The 27,811-nt window shown below is 39.5% G+C and overlaps 2 protein-coding genes across 3 annotated transcripts; one reads left to right on the plus strand and one right to left on the minus strand.

Moving 5' to 3' along the window:
* Positions 1 to 1,044: 1,044 nt before the first annotated feature.
* mettl21a (methyltransferase like 21A) lies at positions 1,045 to 3,443 on the plus strand. Its single transcript, XM_041781727.1, has 3 exons — positions 1,045 to 1,237; positions 1,326 to 1,437; positions 3,003 to 3,443. Exons 1-3 carry the CDS (start codon positions 1,091 to 1,093, stop codon positions 3,398 to 3,400), a joined length of 657 nt encoding a protein of 218 aa, XP_041637661.1. The 5' UTR covers positions 1,045 to 1,090; the 3' UTR covers positions 3,401 to 3,443.
* Positions 3,444 to 3,452: 9 nt separating this feature from the next.
* On the minus strand, positions 3,453 to 14,388 carry LOC121506134 (cyclic AMP-responsive element-binding protein 1-like). 2 transcript variants are annotated; one of them, XM_041781724.1, is made up of 8 exons: positions 14,238 to 14,388; positions 11,722 to 11,815; positions 11,494 to 11,640; positions 10,238 to 10,338; positions 9,948 to 10,087; positions 9,665 to 9,847; positions 9,405 to 9,555; positions 3,453 to 7,032 (listed from the first exon to the last, which is right to left on the minus strand). In XM_041781724.1, the coding sequence occupies exons 2-8, from the start codon at positions 11,806 to 11,808 to the stop codon at positions 6,888 to 6,890; spliced, it is 954 nt and encodes a 317-aa protein (XP_041637658.1). In that variant the 5' UTR covers positions 11,809 to 11,815; positions 14,238 to 14,388; the 3' UTR covers positions 3,453 to 6,887. The 2 variants fall into 2 exon arrangements, with proteins under 2 accessions (XP_041637658.1, XP_041637660.1); XM_041781726.1 differs by lacking the exon at positions 14,238 to 14,388 and adding an exon at positions 14,062 to 14,214.
* Between the last annotated feature and the right edge of the window lie 13,423 nt (positions 14,389 to 27,811).

Genomic DNA, 27,811 nt, shown 5'->3' on the forward strand with positions numbered 1-27,811 from the left:
AGAAGTGTTTAGAAACCGAAGCTGTACCACAAAGAGGGCTGGAAGAGATAACCATATACTTTTAAATTACTTAAAATTTGGTAGCTTGTGTAAAAAAAAAAAGTAAGTGGACAGGCTTAAAATTAATTATGTTTTCTTTTTTTAGATCAAATTTTCTGAATTACTTTTCTAACTCTTTAATTTGATTTTTGCCACTCTTATAAAATCATTAATTCAGTATAATTTACAAGAATTATTTTGGCTAGTTTTATACACATCAACTGTGTAACAGTTTGGTAAGACACACTGGTAACGTTTCATTCATGCCAACAAATCTTGTTAGATTTCATCTGAGATTACAGGTTTTCACAGAAATGCATGAAAATCAAAATTTCCAAAATCAACTGTCTAATAAACCAATAGCAATTTAAAACCTGCAATATGTAACACAATAAGTATATAAAATAATTAAAAAAGAAACAATGAAAAGAAATTGCAGAATCGTCCAAAAAATAGGACAGCGGAGATAGACACAGTTATTTTCCGCGATTTGATTTTTATTTACAGTCTTAGCCTTTAATTTAGCATGTCTTTGTTGTTGCTGTATTGTCTTTTATTTTGAAAACGACAACGCAAATGACACGGAAGCCATTTTGACGCTTAATGTTTCAGACTTCACCATCTCTTTTCCATGCAGGTACCGCCCCATCCATTTAGGAGCAAAAAACCATAGTTGAAAAAACATTGCCGGCACGCCCGTTAGAATATCCAGCTTTCTGATTGGCCACTGTGAACCACAGTGTTCAGTGATTGGCTTGTGTTACTCATTGATATGAAACGGATTGGAAAGTAACCGTTAACTACCTTTTGGACTCAAATTAAACCAAACTACCTCGTAGCTTGTTGTGCGATTGAAAGAGTCAGACTTCGTCTGATATTTTAACAAAAGAATCAGGATAGGATAAAAGAAAATAGTGACACGGTAGTAATAGCTTATCCAGGAGGTGGCACTCACGAATGCCCAACTGTCTGAAAACCACGAAGAAGAATTGCATAGCGCATGCGCACATGCAAAATATGACTGCAGTGTTTCTTCTTTTTATTTTCCAGCATGGCTCTGGTTCCCTACGTAGAAAATTCACTGCCCGCGCTTTCCAAATTCCACAATTCATCGGCACAGTTTCGGTTTGCAAATCACGACTTGCGCCTAGCTCAAGACTGGAAAAAACACGGGGTGGCAGCAGTCGTTTGGGATGCGGTAAATGACAGATTAAGTGATAGAAACGTAAATGCTTTTCCTCCAGTGTGGCGCTTGTGTGATTAAAGGTATATTACGTGTGTTTCAGGCGGTTGTCATGTGCATGTACCTGGAGCTGGGGAAGGTGGACTTGAAGGGGAAGGAGGTCATTGAACTGGGAGCTGGAACTGGACTGGTGGGCATTGTGGCTGCTTTAATGGGTGAGTTTAACAGTACTGAACAATTAGGAATCCTTCAAATTAAAGTTCCACATGATAGTTGTGGTTGAAAAGGTGTACACAAGATATGAAACGTTATGCAATTCTCCATGTCTTTGCGATGTCACTGCACAGAGACTAAAAAGTCTGTCAAATCAGCTGGGATAGTTGAATTCTGTTTTAAAAGTTGTTTGAACCTGTAAAGTTAACTGAAATACGATTGGTGTTACGGTGTTATGGAGCAACTGTAATCATGGGTATTTTATTTTGAAACTCAGAATTTCGCACAATATGTTCCCCTCTTAATTCTGGAGAGAATCACCATGTCAGGTGGTACAACCAATGTGAAAACTGCTAAAAATCTATTTTACCATTAAAGTCTTAATTTTATTTTTAAAATACAGGTGATATAATAGGAGATTTTGTCTTTAATTTAATTTTAATCAGTTTTCTAAGCACAGAATTTAGTTTTAGTTGTTTTTTTTAAAGCGTAGTTTTTATTTAGTTTCAGTTAACAAAAATTATTTTGACATTTTAATTTAAATTATTTAGTTAGTTTTAGTTAACTATAACAACCTTGGAACAAAAGTAATAATATGTGTAGTTTTTTTTTTTTTTAAATTAGTTTTATATGTCAGGTGGCGCAATCAGTATTTCCGGAGGTGAAACTGCAAAAAAAGTTACTACATGAAATAAATGATATTTAACTGTAAAGGAGGTATCAGGTAAATATATAAATAAAAAAAGTAAAGTACAATTTTGCTTAGGAGAAGAAATACACTTTCCATGCCAGGTGGTACAACCAAGGTAAAACAGCTTTATTTTATTTATTGATTGATTTTATTAGAGAAATATACACTGTGCAGAAGTTTTTTAGGCATGTTTGGTCCAAAATTTGAGGCTGAAGTAAGGCGTGTAATGGCGAGTACGCCAACCTGGGTGCCCTATCGGGCAGGAAGTGGGATTGACACAACCCAGGTCATGCTCTGGATGTTTTTGTACATTACCAAGGGCATGGGAAAATAATCTGATGAAAACAAAAACCACAGCTTTAGGGCGAAGTTATAGGTAGATGTGGTGCTTAAACATAGCCTAGGGTACTGTTGGGGGGGGGGGTAAGGATGGTTGCCACAACCCCCTGGTTGTCGTGTGTATGTTCTAAGCACCTGAAAACTGTTGGTGGTTGCTGGGCGTATTACCAGGGATGCAAAGGTCAGGACAAAAGAAATGCTGTTAAGCTTGACCTTGGCTGCTGAGCGACACATGTACGTGTAAAATGTGTCGACGCTGACTCTGGCCGCCCTCCCTCCTCTCTTCAGCCTGGGGTTGTGAAACGTCAGGACTTGTGAAGAACCGTTAGTGCCTAAAACTTCTGCACAGTACTGTATGTCAACCAGATGCAAACTCAAGGTGAAACAAGAGAAAAGCATAAGACACCCTCTGCTGGCCTAAAACAGTATTGCAATGTGTGTTTTTGTCACATTATTGTAAACGATGTCTGGGCAGCTTTTTGTCTCATGAGGTATTGCTGCATGTGTATTAAAAACATTTTAATTTAAATTCTCTAGACGCAAAAGTGACCATCACAGACAGAGAGCCTGCCCTGGACTTCCTATCAGCGAACGTGAAAGCAAACCTGCCCCAGGACTCCCAGGTATCAGTGACTGTATCCGAGCTGACATGGGGCGAGGGTCTTGAACGTTACCCAGCTGGGGGGTTTGACATCGTGCTCGGGGCTGACATCATTTACCTGGAGAACACCTTCGTGCCTTTACTGCAGACTCTGGACCACTTATGCTCGGACACTACAGTAGTGTTACTGGCTTGCAAGATCCGGTATGAGCGTGATACGAACTTTTTAGGCATGCTGAAGAAGCAGTTTTCGGTAGAAGAGGTGTACTATGAAAATCAACGGGACATTCACGTGTATAAAGCCTGGAAACTGAAACAAAGGAGGGATTTGTAAATGCCTAGTTTTTGTACTAATTCAAATAAAATCTCTAAAAACACTCGAAGAATACCAGAAACACATTTATTAACAGCTGCCAAAAATGTAATATTTGAATAGCTCTAACATAATGCACTGTATCATACAAGTTGGTGCTGACATTTAGAAATTGTGAATACAAAATTAATGAAAAGCAACATAAAAAAGCAATCTATGTCATGACAATACATAATAGCTAAAATAATACAATATGGCATTCCATGATCATAAAATATCTGCTTTGTTCACGGTGAATTATTCAGGAGTCAGCCGCAACTTTCCTTTAGTTGAGTTTGACATGTGTTGTACTTGGTGACATATAAAAACTTTTAATGTCTAATGCATGATGATTCTGTGAAGCTAAAAACCCTCACAGATCTTGACTAATCATCAGTGGATCTCACCGTTCAGCCTGTGAAATGTGGTTGGATTGTATATGCAAGGAAGGTGCTCATGCCACTCTGCATCCCTGTAAACTGATTTTGAAGACGGCCTCTGCTGACGCCACAATATCCTGGGTCGTGGTGCTATCAAACACATCGCACAAAAACATGTTTGCATTCCAAGTTGTACAAAATTAACGCAAATTTCTCTAAAACAAACCATTAAAGGAGAGTACAGATTTTAAGACAGTACAATGCTTCTTTTTGTACCCCCCAAGAGTAACAATTTTCATGTGACAAGGAGTAAATGTGGGCTGTTTTCTCAACATTTTTACTTACTCTTATGGTTGTCTTGACATAGCAGTGCTGTTTTTCCAAAAATAATTTCTTAAATTCTGAAAAAAATGACTGAAATAAACAATAATACCAGTGCTGTCAAGCCAAGATAATGATGCAAGTAAGTTTAGATCAAGAAAACAGCCAAGTTTCTTCTTAACACAGGAAGTGGGCATAATAAATTGTTTGAATGCATGCACTATTGCCTGCAATTTCCACATATGTCATCTGCACAGTACGCTCTCAGGCAGATCAACTGTAAAATCCAGAATCTGTCGTTGCAAATCCAACCCATCGTCCTCGTAGCCACTTCTGTGCAGCTGTTTATCTTTTAGTACCATCCAATTTCCCTGTATGGAGTGTGCCCATTTACTAGCTGTAATACGGTAGTTGAGCTCTCAATCTGTAGTGATTGTCGTGAAAAAGCTCAAAGCTCACAAGTCGCTCTGCCCTCCCCCACTTCTCCTTGGTTAGGAGTGTTTTCAGTCAACTTAGCACTACGCAAGGTCTGTTTTCTGAACGGTACATTCCTGTCTTTGTTAAATGCAGTTATGGCCAAATGAGGGGGAAAAGCCGTTAAAAAGCGGTGCCACTTGTGATTTACAGTGAATGGGATGAGTTTACAGTCGCTTTAGGTCTCGTGCAGTACATGGAGAGTGGCATATCCATGCACTTGTGGTAAAGCAGTTGTGTCTCAGCATGAATTTTCTGCAGCCACCCTTTTAGATGAAAAAGCAAGTTAAAAGTGGAGCTTAGACACCAAATTTTGCAGCATCCAAACAGGAAGTGTTTATCCTTTCACAATTTGAGCACTGCATCTAAACAGGAAGCAAATTGCAGCAAATCAGCTCTCCACTAAAGTGAGTTTCTTAAAGGTATACTTCCTGTTTTTCTTATCAATGTAATGTATTTTGAAACATCAGATTATGAAGTACCCATACAGGAAGTCAGAAAGTCTTTTTCCCAGTCACTATTTGAAAACTACACCTAAACAGGAAGCAAACGGGCAGTAAATCAGCTCCGCAGTAGGTTTATCTTCATTAACAGTATACTCAGGTTTCTTTATGAATGCATTGTGTTTTGAAAGTGAACGAGGGAGAAAATCAGTTAAAAAGGCACTCTGCTTGCAATACAGAGTGAAAGGGGGAATTTTCCATTGGTTACATCAAAACCTGAAGAATAACGGTATATCCCCTGTTTTAATATGAAAGCCATGTTGTGAACAAATGAGGGAGAAAAGCGGTTAAAAAGTGGCGCAAAAACCCTGCATTGCAGCATGTTCTGAGCAGTGAAGCAGCTGCTTAATGCACAACAAACGGGGTGGCGTTTTAATCACGTCAGGTCTTGTGCAGTGTTATCTCGGCATTCACCGGATTCTGCAGCCCCCAGACGGGAAGTCAGTCAAGAAAAGCATCAAAGCCCCATGACGTTTATCTTGTCACTAAATCAACATTTGGTTTAAAAAAGGAAGCAAATAGGCAGCAAGTCACTGGTTGCTTTGCTGCTCAAAACATGCTGGACCACAGAACACAACAAAGACCAGGCTGGCAGCTTTTTTTGCCACTTTTTAACAGCTTTTCTCCCACATTAGGTCATAACAGTGTCTTTTAAGGTAAACATGCAGTTTGTTTGTTGTTGCAATGTGAGCTAGTGATCAAGCTGCTTCAGTGGGCGAACACGTGTGCTGTCAAGCGTAGTTCAATCGTGGTGCAACAGAGTGCTTTGGACACGGACATTGTGGAAATTGCAGGTTAGGGCTTCCATACATTCATTACTTAGCAGCTAAGGCTCTTTGTTTTTGGTGTGCTCAAAATGAAAATGAGGATAAACATGGGTTCAAATATCACTAAAAGATAGGGGAACAAAAAAACAGCTTGACCCCAATAATATTATTTGTTATACAAGCAGCAAATTTTGCCATTAGTACAACTTTACAGCACGCAGGAAGTACATTTCATTGCCTGCTTTATCATATCTTCGGACGTATTTTTAAAGATTTTTGGGAACCAGAAACAAAGAGCCCAACTTCTATGAATGGAAACATGCATCCTATATGCATCCTATAATGAGGAGTTCTGTAACCATAAATGTTCCATATGAGCCTTTTCCAAGCGTTTTTTTAAAGCTACATTTAACATAAAAACCATTTAACAACCCAACATAACACAACTTTTTTGATGACAAGGCAGAGCAAATTAAAGTAAAAAAAAAATGGCATGATGCGAGCAAATCCAACATGTCAATGAAAACATTGCTAAAAGATAAAAACATCCATGACACAGCCCGTCTAAGTTCAAAGCATTAGTAACAGAAGTTAATGCAGGAGCGCGGTTACAGTTACAAACGCAGCACACGAAGGTAAAGTCTCAAACGATCCAAGTTTCTTGAGGGGTTACACTGTAAAAAGTTCCATCAGTGATGTTGCTCCGTTGCTGGTGATGTTGCCCGTTAAGTCCAGGCACCAGTGACTGGAATGCGTCCCTTCTGTGGTTCTTTATCCACCACTAGGACCCTGCATCATTGCTCCACCTTTTCATGGGAAACTGATGTGAACAGAAATCGCTGAATCAGCATGGTGTTTGATTTCCTATTCCTGGTGAGTCTTTATACAGATATTTTGCAGTTTTTAAAAAGAAAGCAAAGAGTAGAAAAGTGAGCGTGGCTTCCAGGTGCTCTGTGCTGAGTCTCTGTACATTTGGGAAGGGGGGGCAGACGGGGCACCCGGCAGGCGTTCGGTGATGTTTTTTCTACTCTGATTTGTGGCAGTACAAGTCTTTGAGAGCTTTGAGTTCCTCGATGAGGGTTTTGTTCTGGTTCTCCAGCACGGCCACGCGGTTCTCCAGACACTTGACGTACTCCTTCTTCTTCCTGCGGCACTCTCGAGCGGCCTCCCTGTGAGACGTAAAGACCATGAGGGTGAGTGTGTCTGCATTAAGTCTGAACATGCACACATGGCTGCAGTAGCTTGACCTGTTTACATGACCTAGTTACTTCAACAAAGCTGCAGTTTAGATATATGGGACCCTTCACCTGGGACCAAAGATGAGGTTTCCTTCCCTCGTTATCCTCTGGCATAGATGTGGGACAAAGGGATGAAGGGGGAGACATCAAGTCTTTCTATTTTTTATCAACATAAACAAAACCCAGCCAAAAAAATCTGCTTATTTTGCTGTACAGACTAATTTCTAAGAGTGTCTGCATTATTATGTCAGAAATCCTCATCACAGTTGCTTTGAGCTACACATTCAGTGGTTCTCAACCTTTTCAGCCCCAAAATAATGATGCCAGAGACCGGGGACCACCACTGTACCTGAAGGTGGTTGAACACAGCCCACACATTCAAGAATAGTCATGTGCAGTCATGGCCACCCATGAGGGGAGATAAAGGGAGAGATTTCTGGGACCCAGCCAGCCTGGGGGACCATGGATGTGAGGAAAACCATGATCCATTGTAAAGTTAAGCTGTGATAACCGTAGTTTATATTCAAACCGAGTAATAGCCATTCTTATCAAAGCAACGAATATCTTTATTCATCAATCTGTGCCATAGAATAGCCTTAAAAATGTAAATCTCTTCAAATCGAATGGGTTAACAATGGCAAAAATTGGTGGTAAAGGTTGTGGAGTGGGATTTTAAAAGTAACATAAATTTGTTACAAGTGGCAAAAAGGGATTAAGAAGTGGCAGAAATGGGCAGAAAATTCAATGAAATGTAATTTTAAAGTGGGAAATCTTGGTTTAACCTGGCGAAATGGTCAACTGAGGCAGAAAAATGGGCATAAAAATGGGTTCATAGGGACAATAATGGGTCAACAGAGGCAACAAAGGACAGAGAGAGACAAGACTTGTTTTAGAAGTGGCAAAATTAGGCAGACATCATGGCGGAAAAGTTTAAAAATGACAATTTGGCAAAAATAAGTGGGAGAAAGTGATTAAAGCGGGTTGAAAGTTGGCAAAATTGGTGTTAAATGGCAAAAATGGGTCTGAATTGTGCAAAAAATAATGGAAAGTGGCCAAATTTGGTGGGAAAAGTGGTTAAAAAGTGGCACAAATTAATAAGTTCCCTATTAGAACCCAATAATAGTGTGTCACCCTTTTCAGCTCCAAAATTAGGGGAAAGTTAGCCAGGATGCTAGCACCAACGCTACTGATGAAACACACATGCACTGACATCATCAATAAATCACAGCTGGGGAGGGCCTGTTCTCTGGGTCTGTCAGGGGGCCAGACAACTCTACAGATGGGCGTATGTGCAGACTTACTTTATTAAGCTTTTTTGAACACTACTTTGATTTCAGCATTAATCTCACCAAATTACTGTGTTTTTATTTTGTATTTAACTAATTTTTTCCATACAGTGCGTAACAAATTTATCAGACCACCACCCAAAGTAAGGTTTATGCCACAGCTGCCCTAAATTAACAGCATTGGTAATTACCAAAATCATTTTTTTGTTTCTGCAATGGTTAATACACCAATATGTAGACGCTCTTTAACCCAAATGATATTTTTAATGTTAAAATATAATTATTATTGTTATCCATTAATTTTCAAATTTACTGATTTACAAAAAACCTGAAAAAAAAATAGAAAAGCACATTAATATTTCTTGATTAATATGTCAAATTATAGTTATTTACTTGCATTCCTGAAGAGAAAAATGAGTTGTAGTGGTTGAATGTTATGCTTAATTAATTTCTGACTTCTCAGAGAAGCCCAGTGAGCCGGCTCAAATGTGGGTATAAAACGATGGATTCAGTTTGAAATTCCTCATTCCTGTTCAAAATGGTAAACTGCCTAGAGCTTACTGAAAATGAAAGAGTCCTCATTAAAGCACTTCATGATGCTGCTGTGGCATAAACCTTACTTTGGGTGGTGGTCTAATAAATTTGTTAAGCACTGTATATTTTTATTAAAAGTGGTAAAATACAAAGTCGAAATCTTTAAAATATTCTTAGTTTTTTTAGGTATATGGCAACCCTCACATTGAGAACTGCGGTTTTGAATAGTTTGCCCAAATCTATTGATTCAGTCAATAAACAGGTATAAAATGCTGACCAAACCAGCGAGGGTTGGCACCACTTTTTACCATCTTTCTTCTTCATTAGATGTGAATCCTCCATGTAAGGAAGATAATTTCAGATCCACGCTTGTATTATCAAAAACAAAGCACACACTGATGTCTCTACTGTGAACTGAGTGGCTTAAAAACAAAAGGAGCAGCTACAGAAGCATTCAAAATCTTAAAATCTTAATAGATGTACCTGTTTTTCATAAGTCGGACTTCTCTTTTGCGCGTTACCTCCTCCGTGCTCCCTGAACCAAGTGCCGGCGAGGTTGCCATGACGACCCCAGAAGTGATGGTGCTGGTTGGAGCTGTGCGGATCTGATAGGCCTGGACGTCTCCAGAGGCAGCTGATGGACAAATGCATACATTGTTTACTTTAAGAAGTGCAATAATTCTGTTCTTTTAAAAGTGCCGTTTTTTGGCTGATCTCTCCTCTTCATTTCTGGTTATTCCCACCTTGTACAACCACTTGGTTGCTGGGAACAAGGATCTGCTGCCCGTCACTCGTCTGAGCGTACTGCAGGATGGTGGCGCCCGGCTGAGCCGCGGCAGCGTTGGCCATGGTCAGAGTCTGCAGGCCCTGTACTCCATCTGTGCCGTTGTTGGCCAGCTGGATGGCTCCGCCTTGAGTAATGGCGACTGCAAGGAGATGATATGTTCACTGTGACTTATGCCAGAGAGTAAAAAACCTAGAACACATACAGAAAGCAGGCAGAGAGAGAAATATCGCTGTACTGACTGTACTGGCCGCTGCTGGTCTGATAGATGGGAGTGGGCATGGTGACTGTGGTGATTGCTGGGGCTGAGTCATCCTCCGACTTCTCTTCTTCGATTCGAGGCACTGCTGGAACATCTGACGATAAGTCGTTCAAAATCTTTCTGTAAAGAGAAAATCAGAGAAACTGATCATTTTCATTCCTTTGGAGGCTTGAGCTGAAGTTCCAGGCTAAAGCTTCTTCAGGATGAAAACCTCAAAGTAAAACATAGATAAAATACACAGATATGTTTGTGGTAAGATGTTGGACAAACCTATAAGAAGGTCTTCTAGACAGAATCTCTCTCCTCTTCTGAGAATCTGTCACGCTGTCTACAGATTCCTGAGAGTCCTCGCTCTCGCCAACAGTGGAAATCTGTGAGCAAAAATCAAACTTAAATCCTCAAAACTCAACAACAAAAATGACTGTGCAGGGACTGTGCATCTTCCACTGGCTTATGATTTGGTTCTATTGTCCTGTCAAAGATTAAATTCAACTTAATATGACTTTTCTAAAGGCGTACTCACAACTGCTGTTTGAAGGCGTGGTTATTTACACTTCAGTGACATTTCACCTGTCACACAAATGCTAAAAAAGGCATGGAGGTGAAATTATGGGACATTTTGTGCCATTCATTTTTTAAGACATTTTGGCTGTGTTAAATTCAATAAAGTTCAAATATTCCAGAGGATAAACATTTAAAAATGTGTTAAGAATTGTCATCTCAGCTCCCTAATTTGGCAAAATGTCTGAGCTACACAAAAACCAACAAATTTCTTTCTAAGGACCAAAAATGCCCCATTAAAAACCACTGAAAATGCCATTTTTTGATCCCACATTTATCTTAACATAAACTAATGCATCCCTTTATGTTAAGATTTCATTTTGGACTACTAGCTTTGATTTTATATTATATAGTTGTCCACCAGGTGTCGCTACTTTTTCCAATTCAAGGCACGCTGCAAAATGTCACACTTTTTACTGTTTTCTGTAAGTGTGCTTTAATACTAAAATGATAAGTGTGTGTCTCTATTGGTGTTGGATAATGGTGTATGTGTATTTTATGTGATATTTTGTTCTATTAAAACAGTAGAGGTGTGTAAACATATTGGCCTTTAAAGGGTCAAATTCTAAAAAATATGATTAATATTTGATATGTATATTTCAGGCTTAAGCAGTTTTAAATGATTGACTCATTTAAAAAGGAAAAAAAATATTAATATATAATATTTTAACAGTAGTTTTAGGGAAGCTGACATTTTTGGTCATGAGGACTTCAAGTGCAAGTATTTATATATATATATATATATATATAACAACAACAGGTTTTGAAAGCTGCAGGTTCTTGTCATTTGGGACGAATACATTTAGATATTTAAGGGTTAACCATATCAATGATCTGTGGTCATTGTTTGAGCAATTATTATAATCAGAAGTGCTTAATTAACCTATGGAGGTAAATTTGGGCACTACAGTTGCTTTAATAGAAGTAGAAGAAGAATAAAACCCACATCTTTGTTCCCCTCTTACCTGTACTGTCTGGACTTGTGGGGACTGAATAACGGAGGGCTGCGCAGCCTGGATCACTCCGTGCACCTGGACCGTCTGACCGTTGGGTAACTGAACTAGAGTGACTGTGGGACTAGTGGACGTCACCTGGCCTGCTGCTATGGACCCCTGCAAACCACAACAACGCATAAATGTCAGTGTGCAACAGTCTTAAAAGGAGTTCTGATTTAAAGTGATGCTGAGATTTACCTGAGTTAAGGTGATCTGCTGGGTCTCAGGCTCAGAGACAGCAGTGTCGCCACTTTGCTGTGTGTCTGCAGCAGCCTCCATGGTCATTTAAAATCTGGAAAAGGAAAGACATTGCATGTTTGTGTCATCATGCGTACAATGCAGGTTTGTGCTATAACAGGTTTGAAACACTGGCATCAATAGTGATTGTAGTAGTTTAACTGCATTTTCAGGAGGCAGTGTTGTCATTGTCTGAATTTAGTATCTTTTCAGTAGCACGGTTGTATTACTGACCCGATCACGGTCCAAAATCAAACTCCTAAAGATGCATAGAAGAAGCATGATGTCACTGTCTAATCCTTTGTCAACTTACAAAGAGATGCACAATATTTGCGAGATCTACAAGTTAATTCTAGCTGACACTGATACGTAAATGTAGTTCAGACATAAAACTTATGCCCTTAAAGTTTTCGGAAGAAAAAGTAAACAAATTCCAGTCTTTAAAACACACTTTAAACCTGGAGAGCCTAACCGGGTCAACATTTAACCATGATCTGTCAACCTCATTTTAACCAGTAATGGATTATTAGGGGGAAAAAACTTCATGATAAATGATGTTGAGATTTTAAAAAGGTTAGTTCAGAAGGTTAAAACACAAAACTACAAGTCCAGAAGTTTTTAAAAGGCAAAAACAAGAGATAAAAAGTTGAAATGTCAATCAAAAAAGTCAAAATATGAGCTATGAAGTCAAATTTATGAATTGAAAAGGTCAAAATATGAAATAAAAATACAAAATCATACATTTTAATGGCCAAATATGACATATAATTTCAAATTGTTAATCTTGAAGGTCAAAATGTAAAATAAAAACAGAAAATCGCAAGTTTCAGTCGTTCTTGTGAGATGCAAAATTGAAAATATGACATGGAAAATAAGACAAGGGAACGAGCATGCGCAGAACGACCGGAATTAATTTGAAGCAGAATGAAGGTATACAGGATCGAGGAATTATTCAATTCGGATTTAAAATCAGAATAAAACGGCTTTTTACTTTGGATTTAAGTTTAATTCGGAATGGTCATTTTCATTCAGAATTATGTGTTTACAAGGTCATTTTTAATATTTTTAAAGAGGATTTAATTTTTATTCAGAATTAAAGGGGAATTAAAGCTCTCTGTAAACGTAGCCTATGTGTCAAGACTTTGACAATCAAATTCATTGCCTCTGTTAGGATTTTTTCGATCAGAAACAGGCACTCAAAAAGCGGCACAGACCATACAAAGACATATTTACCACCCCAAAATATAGAAGTGCTGATTCACAGGGGATTAGAATTACCTGGACTTATGTGTGTGCTGAAATATGGAAGGTAATTTACCCAGGAATCAAAGACAGACACTGTAGATTTGCTCAGGATAAAAAAAAAACACAGATGTCCCAGGCTATTTTTACAAATTACCCCTAGGAAATACTAATCCCATGCGAATAGAGCATCAGTGTGAACCACCATAACAACAGTTTTGATAAATAAAACAGGCTCATTTAGCACTACTGCTGTAGTTACACTTGCTGCATTTCTCCTGGGTCTAACTTTGGCGTTGCAAAGCTTTATTAATTAACCAGAATAACTAGTAGCTTAGCTCACTACATATTTAAGTAGCTTTCCTAACACAGAAACACAGCAGACAATCTGAAAGCACTGGCTTGTTGATATCCAAAGGGAGGGTGTGGCTTAGCTAAGCATGCTAGCACGTATTTCATTAGTAAAACATATTAATCTAATTTTCTACTTTTAACATTTATCTAAGCTGAATGAAATAATAAAACTATTTGTAGATAATATCGTGTTGACCTGACGCGAAGCGTGACATTTAAAATGCGCTTCTCTTCAACTTTCAGTTAGCATGTGGCTAGCTTCAGCTGTATGGGTTTCACCGCTTGGGTTAGCATGCTAACAGGCTAACAGGAATGCATTGGGTGTTAGTAGAGTTATCAGCCGTTAATTTTACATTTTTAAAGCCTGTATTTCAACATTACTTTCTTAAGTTTTCAAGAAGTGTCGCATTTTGAATTCATGTTGAAATGTTACACCTTAGTTCAAAATATTAAGCTCTGACTGACTGTATTAGCATTAGGCTGCTAACTGTGGGGCTGTATGGAGGGAAATGTCTGCATGCATTGTAAGCCAATTTTTTCTTGTCCAACTAGGGCACCCCACTTTCACTAACGAGTTATTTCCTAAATTTAAATACGACAAAAACCTTCACATTTGTCAGTTTAACATAGCTGTCTACATCTGAAAGTCACACCAATGTTTTTTATTAAATGAAAAAAATATCAAGCCCACTCCCATATTAATACCTATGTCTCAGTAGTGTTGCGAACCAGCGAGCCTTGCAGAGACTGACTCATTTTGTGAGCCTCTGCAACACCGCCGCCATGATCTCTTTGTTGGCTTTGTGCGGATATTAGCCGCAAATAACTTCTCTGGGCAGCCATCTATCTGTTTAGCAAACATCGGATGCGTATCCTCTTACCAACACAGACTCGCTTCGTCACTCCCGGGTCTACGGAGCTCCACTTTTATTCAGACCGACACGTAAGAGACCGCGTCAGGCTACACCTCCGTCGCGTCACCGAGAACAACAACACGGAGAGGAGGACGAGGGAGACGACGACAGCGAAAAATCTGCTCTGTCGACGGGACCCGACTGGATACGGAAAGGGACGGAAATTGACGAAGGCCAACGAGGGGGAAAGGGGAGAACGACGGAGATAACCGAGGTGAGAGTTCGACTTCACGGCCTTTAGTGAGCATGCGCAGGGTTGCATAATCATAAATCTGTAAAAATGTAAATATTGGACTATTAAAATAGGATTTTAAGCGTAAATTTGGTCTTTTATTGACTACAGGGAAGTTTGTCGCATGCTTTCTTTTATTACATGGCCATCTATTTCCATATAAAGGAAGTAGCATAAATTTTAGTGCAATTAAACCCTCATAAATCATCTAACTACATTTATTGCGATATTTCTCATCTTATCCCTCGTTTTTAGCTAACAGTGGGTTACTTTTAGATGTTTGAATGCCAATGTGGTTATTTTTAAGTATTTTCGATTTTTTTTGGATTAAAAAATAGTTGAACATCACAAAACTCATCACTTTTTATGGTTAAGACATTAAATGTAAGCTAATAATCACAATATTTCACAGCTGTATTTTAAGAAGTGAGCCTTTTTGCATTTTTCCTTAGAATACATGCCTATAAATAATTATTTCCTTAAATTAAAAGCACTTTTCTGTCACTAACACACTCCCACTAATCACTTTATTGGGCACACCTGTTCAACTGCTTGTTAATGCCAATAGCCAATCACATGGCAGCAACCATTGCATTTAGGCATGCAGAAATGCTCAACAGGATCTGCTGAAGTTCGACTGGAGCATCAGAATCGGGAAGAACGGTGATTTAATACTTTTGATGAGGCATGGCTTTTAGAGCCAGACAGGCTGGTCTGAGTATTTCACAAACTGCTGATCTACTGGGACTTAAAAATGGAAAATATCCAAAAAGAGGCATTTCTGTGGGGCAAAATGTCAAAGGAGAATGACCAGACTGGTTTGAAGCTTGAAGCAGATTGGCTGCAGCAGCAGAAGACCACGGTGGGCGCTGTACTCTCAGCTAAGACCTAATAATTCACCAAAACTGGGCAAAGATTGCCTGGCCAGATGAGCCTTGATTTCTGCCTCAACACTCAAAATGGTAGGACCATAACTTGGTCTAAACCAGGGGTTCTCAACTGGTCTACTATCAGGACCCACAACCATCTTTTAATGACAAACCCAACCCACATTTCTTAAGGTTTTCAATTATTTTTAAGGAGATGGGGCAGTTTAGACTTGAAACAAAGGAGATGGAGGTATGCCCTTCAAAATTAAAGCACATCTTTGCAACAAGATCTCAATCCAATGGAGCTTCTTCCAGGGGTGGTGAAATGAAGGACACATCTGCACCAACTGGGCAATGCTATTGTGCCAATACGGACCAAAAATCTCAGAAGAAGGTTTCCACCTTGCTGAATCCAAGTCACAAAGAATGAAGGCAGTTCTGATGGCAAAAGTGGGTTCGAAAAGGTGTACCTAATAAAGTGACCAGTAAGTGCATATTCTTGCTTCACTGCCAGCTTTTCTCATATTCTAAGAGCTTAGTTGGTTTATTGGAAGTATTGCATTTATCAGCAGTGATAAGGCAGACTGCACTGGAGATTGTTTCATAATTCCTGCACTGCAATGCTCTTTAAAAACACAAGGTGGCAGCATAATCCTTCCTTATTTCCTCCTACTGTGGCAGCCTGTGCTGCCAGTGCCCTGTTATGAAATGTCGAGGCTCATGTTTCTTTTATCCTGGCCTTCGATGATCTCTTAACTGTGAATTAGATTAACTGTGATACTAGCTTTATACAACCCAACCATATTGTGACTTTAATGAGAAACCAGTGGTCTCCTGCAGCCTTGTATTACTTATTATGTGCTATTTACAACCCTCGTGATTCACATTACATTTGCTTCTCCTTGGTCGTCGAACGCGGCCATAAAGTGTGCTCATTAACTCTGTCACTTGGCGTGCGAAGGGGCCGCTGCTGCAGGAGCGAAATGGGTTCTAAGCTGTGGCAGCTGGTCAAAATCCTGCGGGGAAAATGAGACTTCAGACCAATTTATGACCATCATCTCTATGTGCGAGGTCATTCTGGAGGTCTCTTTTAACACACGGGCTCGGACACACAGATGTCAAACATACCCGTCTTCACCTAGTGAGTGACTGATTGCAGCAGGGGTGCAAATGTATTCACCGCAGATTACAACGAGCATGTGTCCTCGAAAAACTGCCTGAAATTGTGTTCTACTGCTAAAAACATCCGCTTTTACTTTTCTATACCACTCCTCTTATAACTAAAGTAAAGAGACTGAATATTTGTCTCAAAGCAAGCCTGAAATCTGTCTCCGAGTCCAAGTCAGTGACCTGATTGGACATTGATTTCCCTTAATAATGAGCAGCAGATAGGATAGTCGGCATCCCTTCATTTAAGGAAAGGATGCATTTTTGCTATCCATGTTTGCACTTTGCTTTGCATGCAATGCAATTGCAGTATTTTTATAGAATTTCTTTGATATGAATCTGTCATTTTTGTTCTTTTTTCTGTGCAAAGTATGCAGCAATTTTGCTGCAATTCCATCATGTAGACCGATTTGGTTCAGTATATTTTGGCAATGTTTGGCTTGGTAGATCATGAACTTGCTTATGTTTCCAAAGCCAGTGTTGAACTAAGGTACCTACCCCCGATAGGAAGTATATCCCTTGGTATAAACCCTTACGTAGAAGGTATAGCTAATATAAATCTTGTAAGGACATGCTACATAGTGCAACAAAAGACGGGAACCACAAGAATTAAGGTGCTGATTGTTATAAAAGCGTAAAATGTTCCTCTTTCAAGCTTCATTGACAGAACAATATTTTACTGCCAAATAAAACCATCCACATGGTGCTTTTTTCATAAACTTTGGGGAAATCCAAGCCTCATAATGCCTCAACCCTCCCAGAGTAGGTGCACTCCCATGGCCAAGAGACAAGCTTCCCATCGGGGTACGTACCTTGGCGTATAACCGATCCAAATTAGAGATCCATATCATTCATCTTAGTAACATGAGCCAGTCTTTTAGCTCCATAATGGTTCTTCATTTTGCTTTTTTTTTGTAGTGTTGAACTACACCACAAAAAAAGGGAAATAAAGGAAAGGCTCCTGTCATTCACGTGGAAAAATTGCCTTTAGAACTGGCTCAAATTTACAGCTTATTACTCGTTGCCTTGACTTGAATAGTCATTTCAATCCAACCACTACCCCACAACAGGGTTCCAGACTTACATTTTTTGCCATAAACCCATCCAAAACACATTTTCCCAAACTAAATCTAAATTGTACCCCCCAAAAACTACTTCTTTACTCCGTAGTGTCACTGTAATGTTCACCTCAATCATCAGTTCAAAAACATCCAATATTTCCGTCTGAAATGCACCACAAGTATGTTGAAAAAACGTAACTTTTGGGTACGATTTCAGAGAGAGTCATAACTGACCAAGCAGATAACTAGCTTACAGGCTAATGTAGTATTTATCAGCTTGATATGTAGTCAGATGAACAACTTTGAAGAGATGGTTAGAAAAACGGGTATTTAACATAAAAGCGAACAAGTTAGCTTAGCTAAGCTGGTTTGGTCCTGCATATGTCCATATAAAAGAAATATTTGCTGCTCTCCTGGTTGGCCAACTTCTGCAGTTATTTCTTCATATGTTTCATTCGTCCTGTTTTATTTCTGTAAATCCAGTAAACAGATTCAAAGCTGCTTAATGGTGAAAAAACAGACAATGTTATCTTCTACCCAATGACTAAAGGTGGTTTATCCACCTTTTAATCCATCTGCAAAAAACTGTGGTTCCTTGCACTGGACCCTTGCAGCGTCATTCGTATATTCACCGATGTGGAACGAGGCCTGAAAGTACAATAGGCATGCTTGAAACCCCGATAGGTTGGTGCTAAAAACAGGTCAGTACGGATTTGTTAGTTTAGCACCTTTCCCAGCTATTGACATTAAAAAAAAAACAAATAACTGCGTAGCATACCAACTTGAACGGGACTGGATCACTTGGTGGAATGGACTTCCCATAAGGCAAGCACTGAAGACAACTGATCATGCATACTGTTGATTAAAATCTAAAAACTGCAGAAAATGCCAGAAAACAGAAGAAAATGTTCTCTATAATTAACCAAAAATGCCCTTTTAATCGAAAATAATGTCCAAAACCGGCAAATGCTTAATTTATTGCCAGTAAATGGAAAAATATTCATATTTTGGAATTATTTTTTGGCATTTCTGGTTGGAAACAGATTTTTTTTACCCCCACGCACTCATTTAAATTGTTGCCAGATAATATTTTATGGATTACACACACTTAAATTTGTACAAATTTGGCTTCTTTAGTTAATTTCTGTGTCTGATTCCCAGAGCCTTTTTGACAGATGAACGCACAAAACCGTCGCCACTTAATTTAATTGAAATTCAGCCTAAAATTTGTAGGAATGCTCTTCAGTGTAGTGTCTTTTACCTTCACAGTATCCGTTAAAGCAAATGAACAAACACAGTGAGAGCTTTCTTGCATTATTCACTCTTTGATCTCATCACCATCTCATTTCTCTGTGTGCACATCGACGTGGTCAGCCTGCCCGGTGATTAAAGCACATTTCTGATTCTGTCTCCTAATGCTGGGGAGTTCTGGCGTTGAATATCTGATTGCAAGGTTTTTCGTGCTCTGCAGCAACGACCCTGGCTGTAAATCACGGCTGAAACACCCACAAACAGCGAGAGCAAAAAAAAAAAAAAAAAAAAAGGATGCCACAGACGTCCAAAACGGTGTAGGAGGAGGAGGAAGGATAGGAGTTTAATCTTCAGAATATGAAGTAGAGACCTGACTCCAATCCATAGCCCCTTTCCTTTCTCCTTAAACCCAGCTGTCAAAGCCCCCTTGGCTTAACCCAAGCCTCCACCGACAGCAAACCCTATGACACGTCCCATTTCCCCGTCTCTTCTTTATTTTTCCCCCATGTTTTTTTAATCACACGGACAAAAAAATGAATTTTAAATGCAGCTTTCACTCAAAACCAAGAGGAAATATCATACCTGCCACTCAAAGCAAGGCATTGTGGGAGATTTGGGCTCGTATGGAGCGTTGGGGGCAGCGTCCGGAGAGAGTCTGAAAATGAAACATGCGCTTAATTTGAATACCACTGACCTTATATGCATGCTTTTCTTTGCAGAGTTGAATTACCTGAATCGCATATGAAACCAGTGCACCTGGCTGCGGTTGCCATGGATACCAGGCCCCACAGTCATGCACCACGCACACACAAGTGTCTAGGATGTGGAGTTTGAGAGATATGCAGTAAAATATTGTGTCGCTGAGGTGCAGTATCAAGCTGCAGCTGCGAGGCAGAGGAAGGGGGGGCAGTTATCTAACACACAGAGATTGTGCTGACCCAGACCTCCTGCTAATCTAGGCTGTAGGCAACACCGTGTATTGGGCGATCTCAATCAATCCGTCAAGGTGTCAGCCCCTCCCCTTTCCCTCTCTATCTTTTCCTCCTGCAAGGATTTTTCGCCCACTCCCCCCCATGCTTCATCCATCTGGCCATCCTTGCTTTCTTTCTTTCTTAAAGGTCAGTTTTTTTAAAGTCTGCCTTCATACAATATTCACATGCATGCACAAGAGCACACTGAAGGAGTCAATGCCTCCTCCAACAAAATCCATAGTCTTTGATCTGTGCAAAGATAATTTCAAAGTTCAGTCAGGGCTGGTCTCTGTTTAGAAACGTACAATCTGTGTAATGATGTCTGGACTGTAGAGTGAGAGCATTCTGGTTTCCAGTCTTTAGCACATTTTAGGGATGAGTCACAGTCACTGATTTATAAAAACCAAAGTGTCTATGTCACTTTTCTTTAATTTTGAAAAATAAAAATCCAACCACATGACCTTTTTTGTCAATAACAATGGTCACCGTGCCAGATTAGTTGATAACACTACAATAAATATGTTCTGTGACTTGGACTACATGGTGGTACTCAACCACTCAACAGGAGCTTGAAGACTGCGAACAAATATGCTTTATTTTCTGTATGTGTCTATCCAAACATAATGATGAATGATGGGCCAGCTTGATTCTCATGCTAATGGCGGTTTTTCATCTTTTCTCTTTTCATACCTGTAATAGCTTTTCGTTCATGCCATATCTTAAGAACCCTTTGAGGGATTTTCTTTAAACTTTCCACAAATGTCCCCTAAAACTCAAGGAAAACTCAAGTCAAAGTTCAGAGTCATAAGACCTCTTGTTCATCCCTTGTTCTCCAGGCCATTCTTGTAAATGCAATGTCTCAAGAAGGCTTTCAGAGATGGTCTTCAAACTTTGCTCAAATATCCACTCAGACTCAGTGATTAACTGGTTAGATTTTGAGAACCATGGGTCAAAGGTCAGAGTGAGTAAACCTCATGTTCATCCCTTTTTTCCAAACAATTCTTGGGAACAAATCTTTAGTTCATATACACAACGTTACAAGAACCCTTTCAGGGGTTTCCTTCAAACTTTGCAATGAGTTTCCACTAAGGCCCAGGGACTTTGAAAGCCAGAGGTCAAAGATCAGAGTCATTAAACCTCTTGTAAATCCTTTGTTTTCCAGGCCATTCTTGTGGACATATCTTTAGTCCATCAAAGTGTTCTTGAGAACTTAAGTCCCTAGAATACTTTGAGGTCTTGAATTTAAACTTTGCACAAATGTCTGCTAAGTCTTAAGGAGTATCTGGTTAGATTTTGGAAGTCATAGGTTAAAGGTCAGAGTCATTAGACCTCTTGCTCATCCCTTGTTTTTCAGACCATTCTTGTGGATATATCTTTATTCTATTCAAGTCATTCTTGTGAACTCAATATCTCAAGAATGCTTTCAGAGATGAGTTTCAAACTTTGCAGAAATGTCTACTAAGACTTAAGGAGTATCCAGTTAGATTTTGAAAGCCACAGGTCAAAGGTCGGGGTCATTAGACCCCTTGTTCATCCCCTGTTTCCCAGGCTATTCTTGTGCATGTATCTTTGGTCCATTCAGGCAAGTTTTATGAACAAAATATCTCAAGAACACTTTGAGGGATTTTCTTCAAACTTTCCACAAATATCCACTAAGACTCAAAGACTGGCTAGTTAGATTTTCCAAGCCATGGGTCAAAGGTAAGAGTAAGTAGGCCTCATGTTTTTGACTTGTACCCAGGCTATTCTTGCGAACATTTTTTAGTCCATCTGGGTCATTCTTGCGAATGCATTGTCTGAAGAACAGCTTGGCAAATTTGCTATCATTTTTGGTCTATTTTAGCCTATGTTTTATGGTCTTATGTACAGTAAAAATGGCCATCCATTCATTATTTTTTTGATTCTAATCTTTCTGATACAAAAGAACAACCCTGCAGATTCTGCATTTTTATGCACAGCTGTAAGCATTTATGATCTAGAAAGGTTATTCACATTGTAAGGTCTCATTCGAATGTATTAAGATCAGTTTTAAACCATTGTTGATATCTATACTTTAAATAGAGCAGCACTACTCTAGTTTACCCATTGATTCATGCCTTTCCTCAGCTTGTTTTCTTCCCTTCACATGAAGTCGACATCCAATACCCCCTATTGTTGCCTTCTCTTTCCAGACAGTGGTAAAGCCACATATGATAGTGCCAGTGTGTGTAGGAGTGAGTGTGTAGAGACTTGGCGCAGCACTCCTTCCCGTCATAACATGTCATTCTGGACACCATTACTCCCAGCAGAGGCAGACGCTGCGGCTCAGTGACATAGAGCGTAAGGTCATCTGTCAAACAGAGGAGACGAGTGGGTGCGTTGCAGTGTGCTTCTTGCCGTGTGATTGTGCCGTATATATGTGAGTGTTTTTACATGCAGCTTGAATAAGAGAGATAAATATATAAAGACTCAGGGAAGCTGTCAATCACGCAGACGGAGCGCAGTTACCTTACAATCCCCACTCTCATCCCTCACCTCCTCTTGCTAGGCGAGTTCAAAGGTTGCCATGGCTACCGGTGTCCCAGTGGGAACACGATGTGCTCTGCCCCGAAGCCATCGGAGCAAGCGTGCTCATCAGCCAGGGAGGATACGGCCACCTTTGACCCGTCAAGGAGGAGAAGGGTTACCAAAGCAGGGCCGTGCCGGGTCGTAAATCGAACTGCTCCTTACTAAGGATCGGCGTTCGGTGGTGGGCGGAGAGGCCTTCTGACTCGTGCCGGCTGCCTGCTGGATTTCAGAGCGGGCCCTGAGTGAGAGAGATAGCCGCCCTCTAATCCGCCGAGTCTCTCTCACCTTGCCTCCTCCGTGTTTTCTCAGATAGCGCATCTTTTTTTTTTTTCCCGTGTGTCAGATCTTTGCAGCTGTCACCCACCGCCGCTTGTAAGGATGATGCCGGCTTTGTGTGGGCTCCTGTTTGTGTGTGTATGTGTGGTGGAGGTGCAGACAAACATATAAAAAAGTGATAGATGTGAGAGGTGCCTCTACAAACCAACCCCCCCTCCTGTTATTCCTCGAAAAAGACAGAAAGATACCCACGGGGGCAGGGCATGTCGTATATATCATGTAAATTTAACTATTTATTGTTGACAAGGAGTGCCATGGTATTTTAGCAAGTGTTTGCTGAATACCAGAGTTTAGAGGAGTTAATTTCTGATCATTTTTTAAAATTTAATATAGCATATTCCATATTCTGAAGTATAAAAAAACCCTACAAAACAATTACGAAAAAAATAGGAAAAAAAACCTTTTTAATGTCAAAGTGAAAACAGATTTCTACAAAGAAATGTCAATTAAACAAAAATATGTAAATGACTGCATAAATATTCACCTCCTTTAAAGTGAGTGACCTTACATAACCGAGGTCCAGACAACTGGTGCCAGAAGTCACAATCAGTGAAATTAGGAACACCTGATTAAACCCTGATTGAAATATGAAGACACCTGTGTCTTGAAGGTCCAGTTACTGGTTAATCAGTATTCCTGGCTACCATTACACTGTAAAGACAAAAGAACACTCCAAGCAACTCAGATAAAAGGTCATTTTTGGTGATTTTTGCCTTTCTTGATAGTAGAGAGACAGGAATTTTGGGGAGAAAGAGTAGAGGAAGATAAGATCTGGGTGCCTGCTTTACCAACTGAGCTAAACAGGCAACCGACTATTTCCTTTTTAACTTATTTGATAGGTGAAAGCATGTTAATGAAAATTTGTATTTAAGTTCTTGTGAGAACTTTTGGTTCCTGTTGACTTTGGCACCACCAGTTGGCCAAGCAGTACCTTTTATCGCTTTGTTATCTTGTCTTGTTTATGTGAGCCAGCCAAGACTGATGGGGAACATGGGGCCTCAGAGGCCCCGCAGAATTCTGATTAGGGCCTGTAGATACCAATCTGCCATACTGCTTGCCGACAGAGCCTCCTCTTTCTTCTCACTCTTACTTGTCGCCTTTTTTGGTTGTTTTTTCTGACTTTTGTCAACACTTAAAAAATCTCATGGCGGTATCCCTCAAAAGTCAATGGTATCGCTTTCCATAAACCTTCTTTTGTTAAAAATGAAAACAGATTTTGTTTTGGTAACTTGCTGTAACTCTCCTACCTCTTTGGCAGTTGTTTGCCTCTTCAAATTGACGTAGATCGCAACCATGAAATAAAAAGACAAAATCTGCCATGATAATATACACTTAAGTTGCCAGTACAACACAATCCACAAAGACCAAATGCATCAGTGCAAGAAAAACTGAAATAGTGTCAGAAAAATCTTTGAATATCTGTATGATGAGTTTGCTAAAAACTGCTGGATATTTTTGACTTAAACAGTTTCTTTTAAAGTCTTCCACATGCATTTCAACATACACAGAAAATAAGGCTGGGCAATTAATTAAAACTCTGATAAAATCGCAGTATGTCTTTAACGTAAAACCTGTGTTGAAATAGCAGTTAAATACCAAACTTGGTTTACAGGCATTTAAAATGCCATTGTTGAAGTGATTGATCTCTACGCTGATGACGATGTGTTCTATCTTGAAGTTTGTATAGAAGCATCAGCGTTAATTTTAGTTTTTTTTTCTTTCATAACCAGCTAATAACTCCTCATTTGAGCTTTAAAGATGTTAACATATCTGTGTTATCAAGATTGCTAATTTGCATTCATAGTTTTGAGTCCTGTTGCATAAACACAAACTTGAAAATTGGCCTAGTTATGATACAAAAATATAATTTCCACCTTGCGCCGACTACAGTGGCGCAAGTGAATATTGTCATAAGACCATTCAATTCTAAGCTAGCACAGCTGGGAGCATTTGCATATGCTGGCCTTAATCATATGACAACCACTACCTCATTTCCCAAAAAAATGGGACACTTCTTAAATGGTACAAAGGCAGAATAACGGTGTCTAAAGCATTGATAACAGTACAAAAGCAATGTACTAAATGTGAAAACTAAAAAATGTCATTGTTTTTGGAATATTACGCATCCATTGCAAATGTAAAGTCAGTTTTTTTCAGAAATGGGTTGTTCTCATGTTTAATAATGCATCAAAGCCAATGCAGTAACATGAGTCCTAAAAGTTTATTTCTCTTTGACTTGTTAAGACTTCAGTCGACCCTTTGTTAAATTTTCAGTAGCTTTATTGACATGAAAGAGGAAAAATGTTTTAAACTTTTTGCTGTCTTGAAGCAGGATATTTGACTTTCTAATGATGTTGCTTGGGCTTTTAAAGCTCAGAAGTTGAACTCACAGAGGCTGCAGAAATATTTGTGCAGAGAAAGAGCAGGCAGGATGTCTGTGTGTGACTCCATGCCTGTGTATGCATAGGGGAATAGAAGGGGACAGTCAGGAGAAGGGTTATTTACTGCGCGGCCCAGGCGACCTGTCCGTCCTCACGTCCGGCCCCAGCAGATTAAGATGCAGCCGCTGGCGGCTGCCAGAGCAGGCTGAGATTGATGGGGAACACGGGGGCCACAGAGGCCCCGCAGAATTCTGAGCAGAGCCTGTGGGTACCGAGCCGCCATGCTGCTCGCCGACAGCAGCTCCTCTCTCCTCTTCCTCCTGCTTGTCACCTTTTTTGTCGTTTCTTCTGACTTTTCTTTATCGCTCTGTTGCTCTTCCTGGCATTTTTTTTCTCTCTGTCACTCTGCCGCTCTCTGCATCCCTGTTTTTCTGTCTCTCTGTCACTCTATCGCCCCACTGTGCCCCCCCCAACCAGTCTAGCGGCAGCCCACCCCCCCTGAAGACGCTGTCTCAGCAGCTTTAGTAGATTTGGATGTCATGAAACTGCAGGTGTGTCAGCATTGAGTATGTGTGTGTGTGTGGGCTAAAAGTGAGGAGGAGTATGTTCTCAATAAATAATTCTCTGCTGAAGATGGGGAGCAGGGACTGTGAGATGGATGCCTGTTTAAGTGTGTGGTATGGAGGCATTGTTGTTGCAAAACTCAAGAGTGCATATTAATGTTCAAAACTGCCTTCTTTTGGTTAAATTTTCTCTGTCCGTGCTCAGCTTGCTCTCAAATCTTTAGTTGCTCAGATTTCATGTGCTCGAGCTCAAATCATTCAGGCTGCTTCTGCTTGTTTGTGAAAACTGCCACTCTGATTCTGTGTAAGAAACTTTCTCGCTAAGTGCTTTTTCTGCGCACTTGAAACTTATTTCTGCTCTTGGTTTTTTTTTGATTAACCAACCAATTGGAAACAGGACTTGAATCAGCCAATCATGTTTGCTCTGCTGGATAGTCCCAACATTTGGTCACATTTACACAGTATCTCTAACATCCAAGCCCTGATCTCCAACTCACTTCTTCCTATGGAAAACATTTTTGGTTTAAAAAGCAGACAAATTATTCAGCTATGTATGCTGGATTCCCTCTTCTAATTTTTACTGATTTTTGATAATTGCTGTAAAGGTTTGTAATGATTTTTGGCTCTCAGGCTTTTACTATCTTTGTGAATGTGATAAAATGTTATGACTTAGAGAGACAACAGCTAACGTCTCCTGTGGAACAGCATAGCAACACAGCAGAGCAAGAGTGACTGACTAAACCTATTCCTGTTTCCTACAGAGCTCAACAATGCCTGCCAACTTTTTTGGCGTCTCTGGTTAGGAAGCAAAATTCGCTATTCAAATCCTTCATTCTGCAAAATTCTTATGGCAACACTTCAATGTACAAACCAAGCTAACCAGCTACCCGAATGACTATAAAACAATTGATTTGGCACAATAACGGCATTCCAAATAAAGTAAAAAGGCAAAGGTACAAGCAAGGCTGCCCATAAGGAGGGATAAAGAGCTTTCCTCGGCCCAGCCAAACTGAGGTAAGCAAAATTATAGTCCATTGTAAATTAAGCTGGGAACCATATTTTATTTTTAACCTGAATAAGAACTATTCTTATCAAACAAAAAAAGTTGTATTTATTTATGCTCTAGTAGAATCTAGCCTTCTCGAAAATGTAATCCCCTTAAAACAAATGACCTTTTATATTGTTAATGTTAACAATGTTGATGGGCACACACAATTTAATGATAAGGAAAGTAGTGCCAACTTCATAGCTAGGCCATAATATGCACAACAAGGATGCCAGAAAATGAAGTTAAAGAAACTGAGACAACTGAACAATTAGGTAAAGAGACAAAAAAAAAATGGGTGAAAAGTGGCTAAACTGGGTTAAAGTTGTAAAAAGAAGTGACTTAATTGATGGGAGGTGGCCAAAGAATGACAAACAGTTACAAAAATGGCATGAAGGATAAATCTGGCAAAAAAAAGGTGGCAGGAATGGGCAAAAAGCAATACATGGGTTAAAAGTAGCAATAAGGGTTAAAAAAAACAAAAACAAAAACAAGAAAAATAGGTTAAAAGTGGCAAGAGACGTGGCAGAAAAGTGGTGAACAATCAGCAAAAAAGGTGGCAAAAATTGGTTAAAGGGGCAAAGAAAGGGGAAAACAAGGGCAAAAAGAAGGAACAAATGATAAAAAGTAGCTAAATAGGGTAAATAAAATGAAAAAGGTTGAAAGTGGCATAAGTCAGACACACTATGCAACAAAGCAGCAACAAATGAGAAAAAAGTTGGGTAAAAGGGGCAAAAAGCAGCAAAACCTGGTATAAAGGATCAGCAAAATTGCCAGAAAGCAACAAAAATGGGGTTTAAGTATCAGAAAAAGTGGTAAAAAAGGGTTTAAAGTGGTAAAATGCAGCCAAAAATGAGTAAAGGTGGCAAGGAGAAGTGGCAAAAACCAAGGGTTTAAAAGCAGGAAAAAACCGGTTAAAAATGTTCAAAATAGAGTTAAAAATTAAGAAAATGGGCAACAATTGGCAAAAAGTGGCTATGAATTGGCAAAAAAGGGCAAAATGGGTAAAAAAAAAAGACCCAAAAAGCAGAATGAATAAGCTAAAGTGGCAAAGATGGTTAGAAAAAGTGGTGAAATTGGTTAAAAAGTAGCATAAATAAATTTAACATTAGAACCCA

Source organism: Cheilinus undulatus, linkage group 24 (assembly GCF_018320785.1).
Source record: "Cheilinus undulatus linkage group 24, ASM1832078v1, whole genome shotgun sequence".
In the NCBI taxonomy this organism is placed as follows: Eukaryota; Metazoa; Chordata; class Actinopteri; order Labriformes; family Labridae; genus Cheilinus; species Cheilinus undulatus.

Excerpts from the sequence above, each read along its gene's own strand:
- mettl21a (XM_041781727.1), top strand. The coding sequence starts at position 1,091 with ATGGCTCTGGTTCCCTACGTAGAAAATTCACTGCCCGCGCTTTCCAAA. Across the intron at positions 1,238-1,325 it reads CAGCAGTCGTTTGGGATGCG|GCGGTTGTCATGTGCATGTA; the intron begins GTAAATGACAGA and ends CGTGTGTTTCAG. Across the intron at positions 1,438-3,002 it reads CATTGTGGCTGCTTTAATGG|ACGCAAAAGTGACCATCACA; the intron begins GTGAGTTTAACA and ends TAAATTCTCTAG.
- LOC121506134 (XM_041781724.1), bottom strand. The coding sequence starts at position 11,808 with ATGACCATGGAGGCTGCTGCAGACACACAGCAAAGTGGCGACACTGCT. Across the intron at positions 11,641-11,721 it reads AGCAGATCACCTTAACTCAG|GGGTCCATAGCAGCAGGCCA; the intron begins GTAAATCTCAGC and ends TGTGGTTTGCAG. Across the intron at positions 10,088-10,237 it reads TCTAGAAGACCTTCTTATAG|AAAGATTTTGAACGACTTAT; the intron begins GTTTGTCCAACA and ends TTCTCTTTACAG.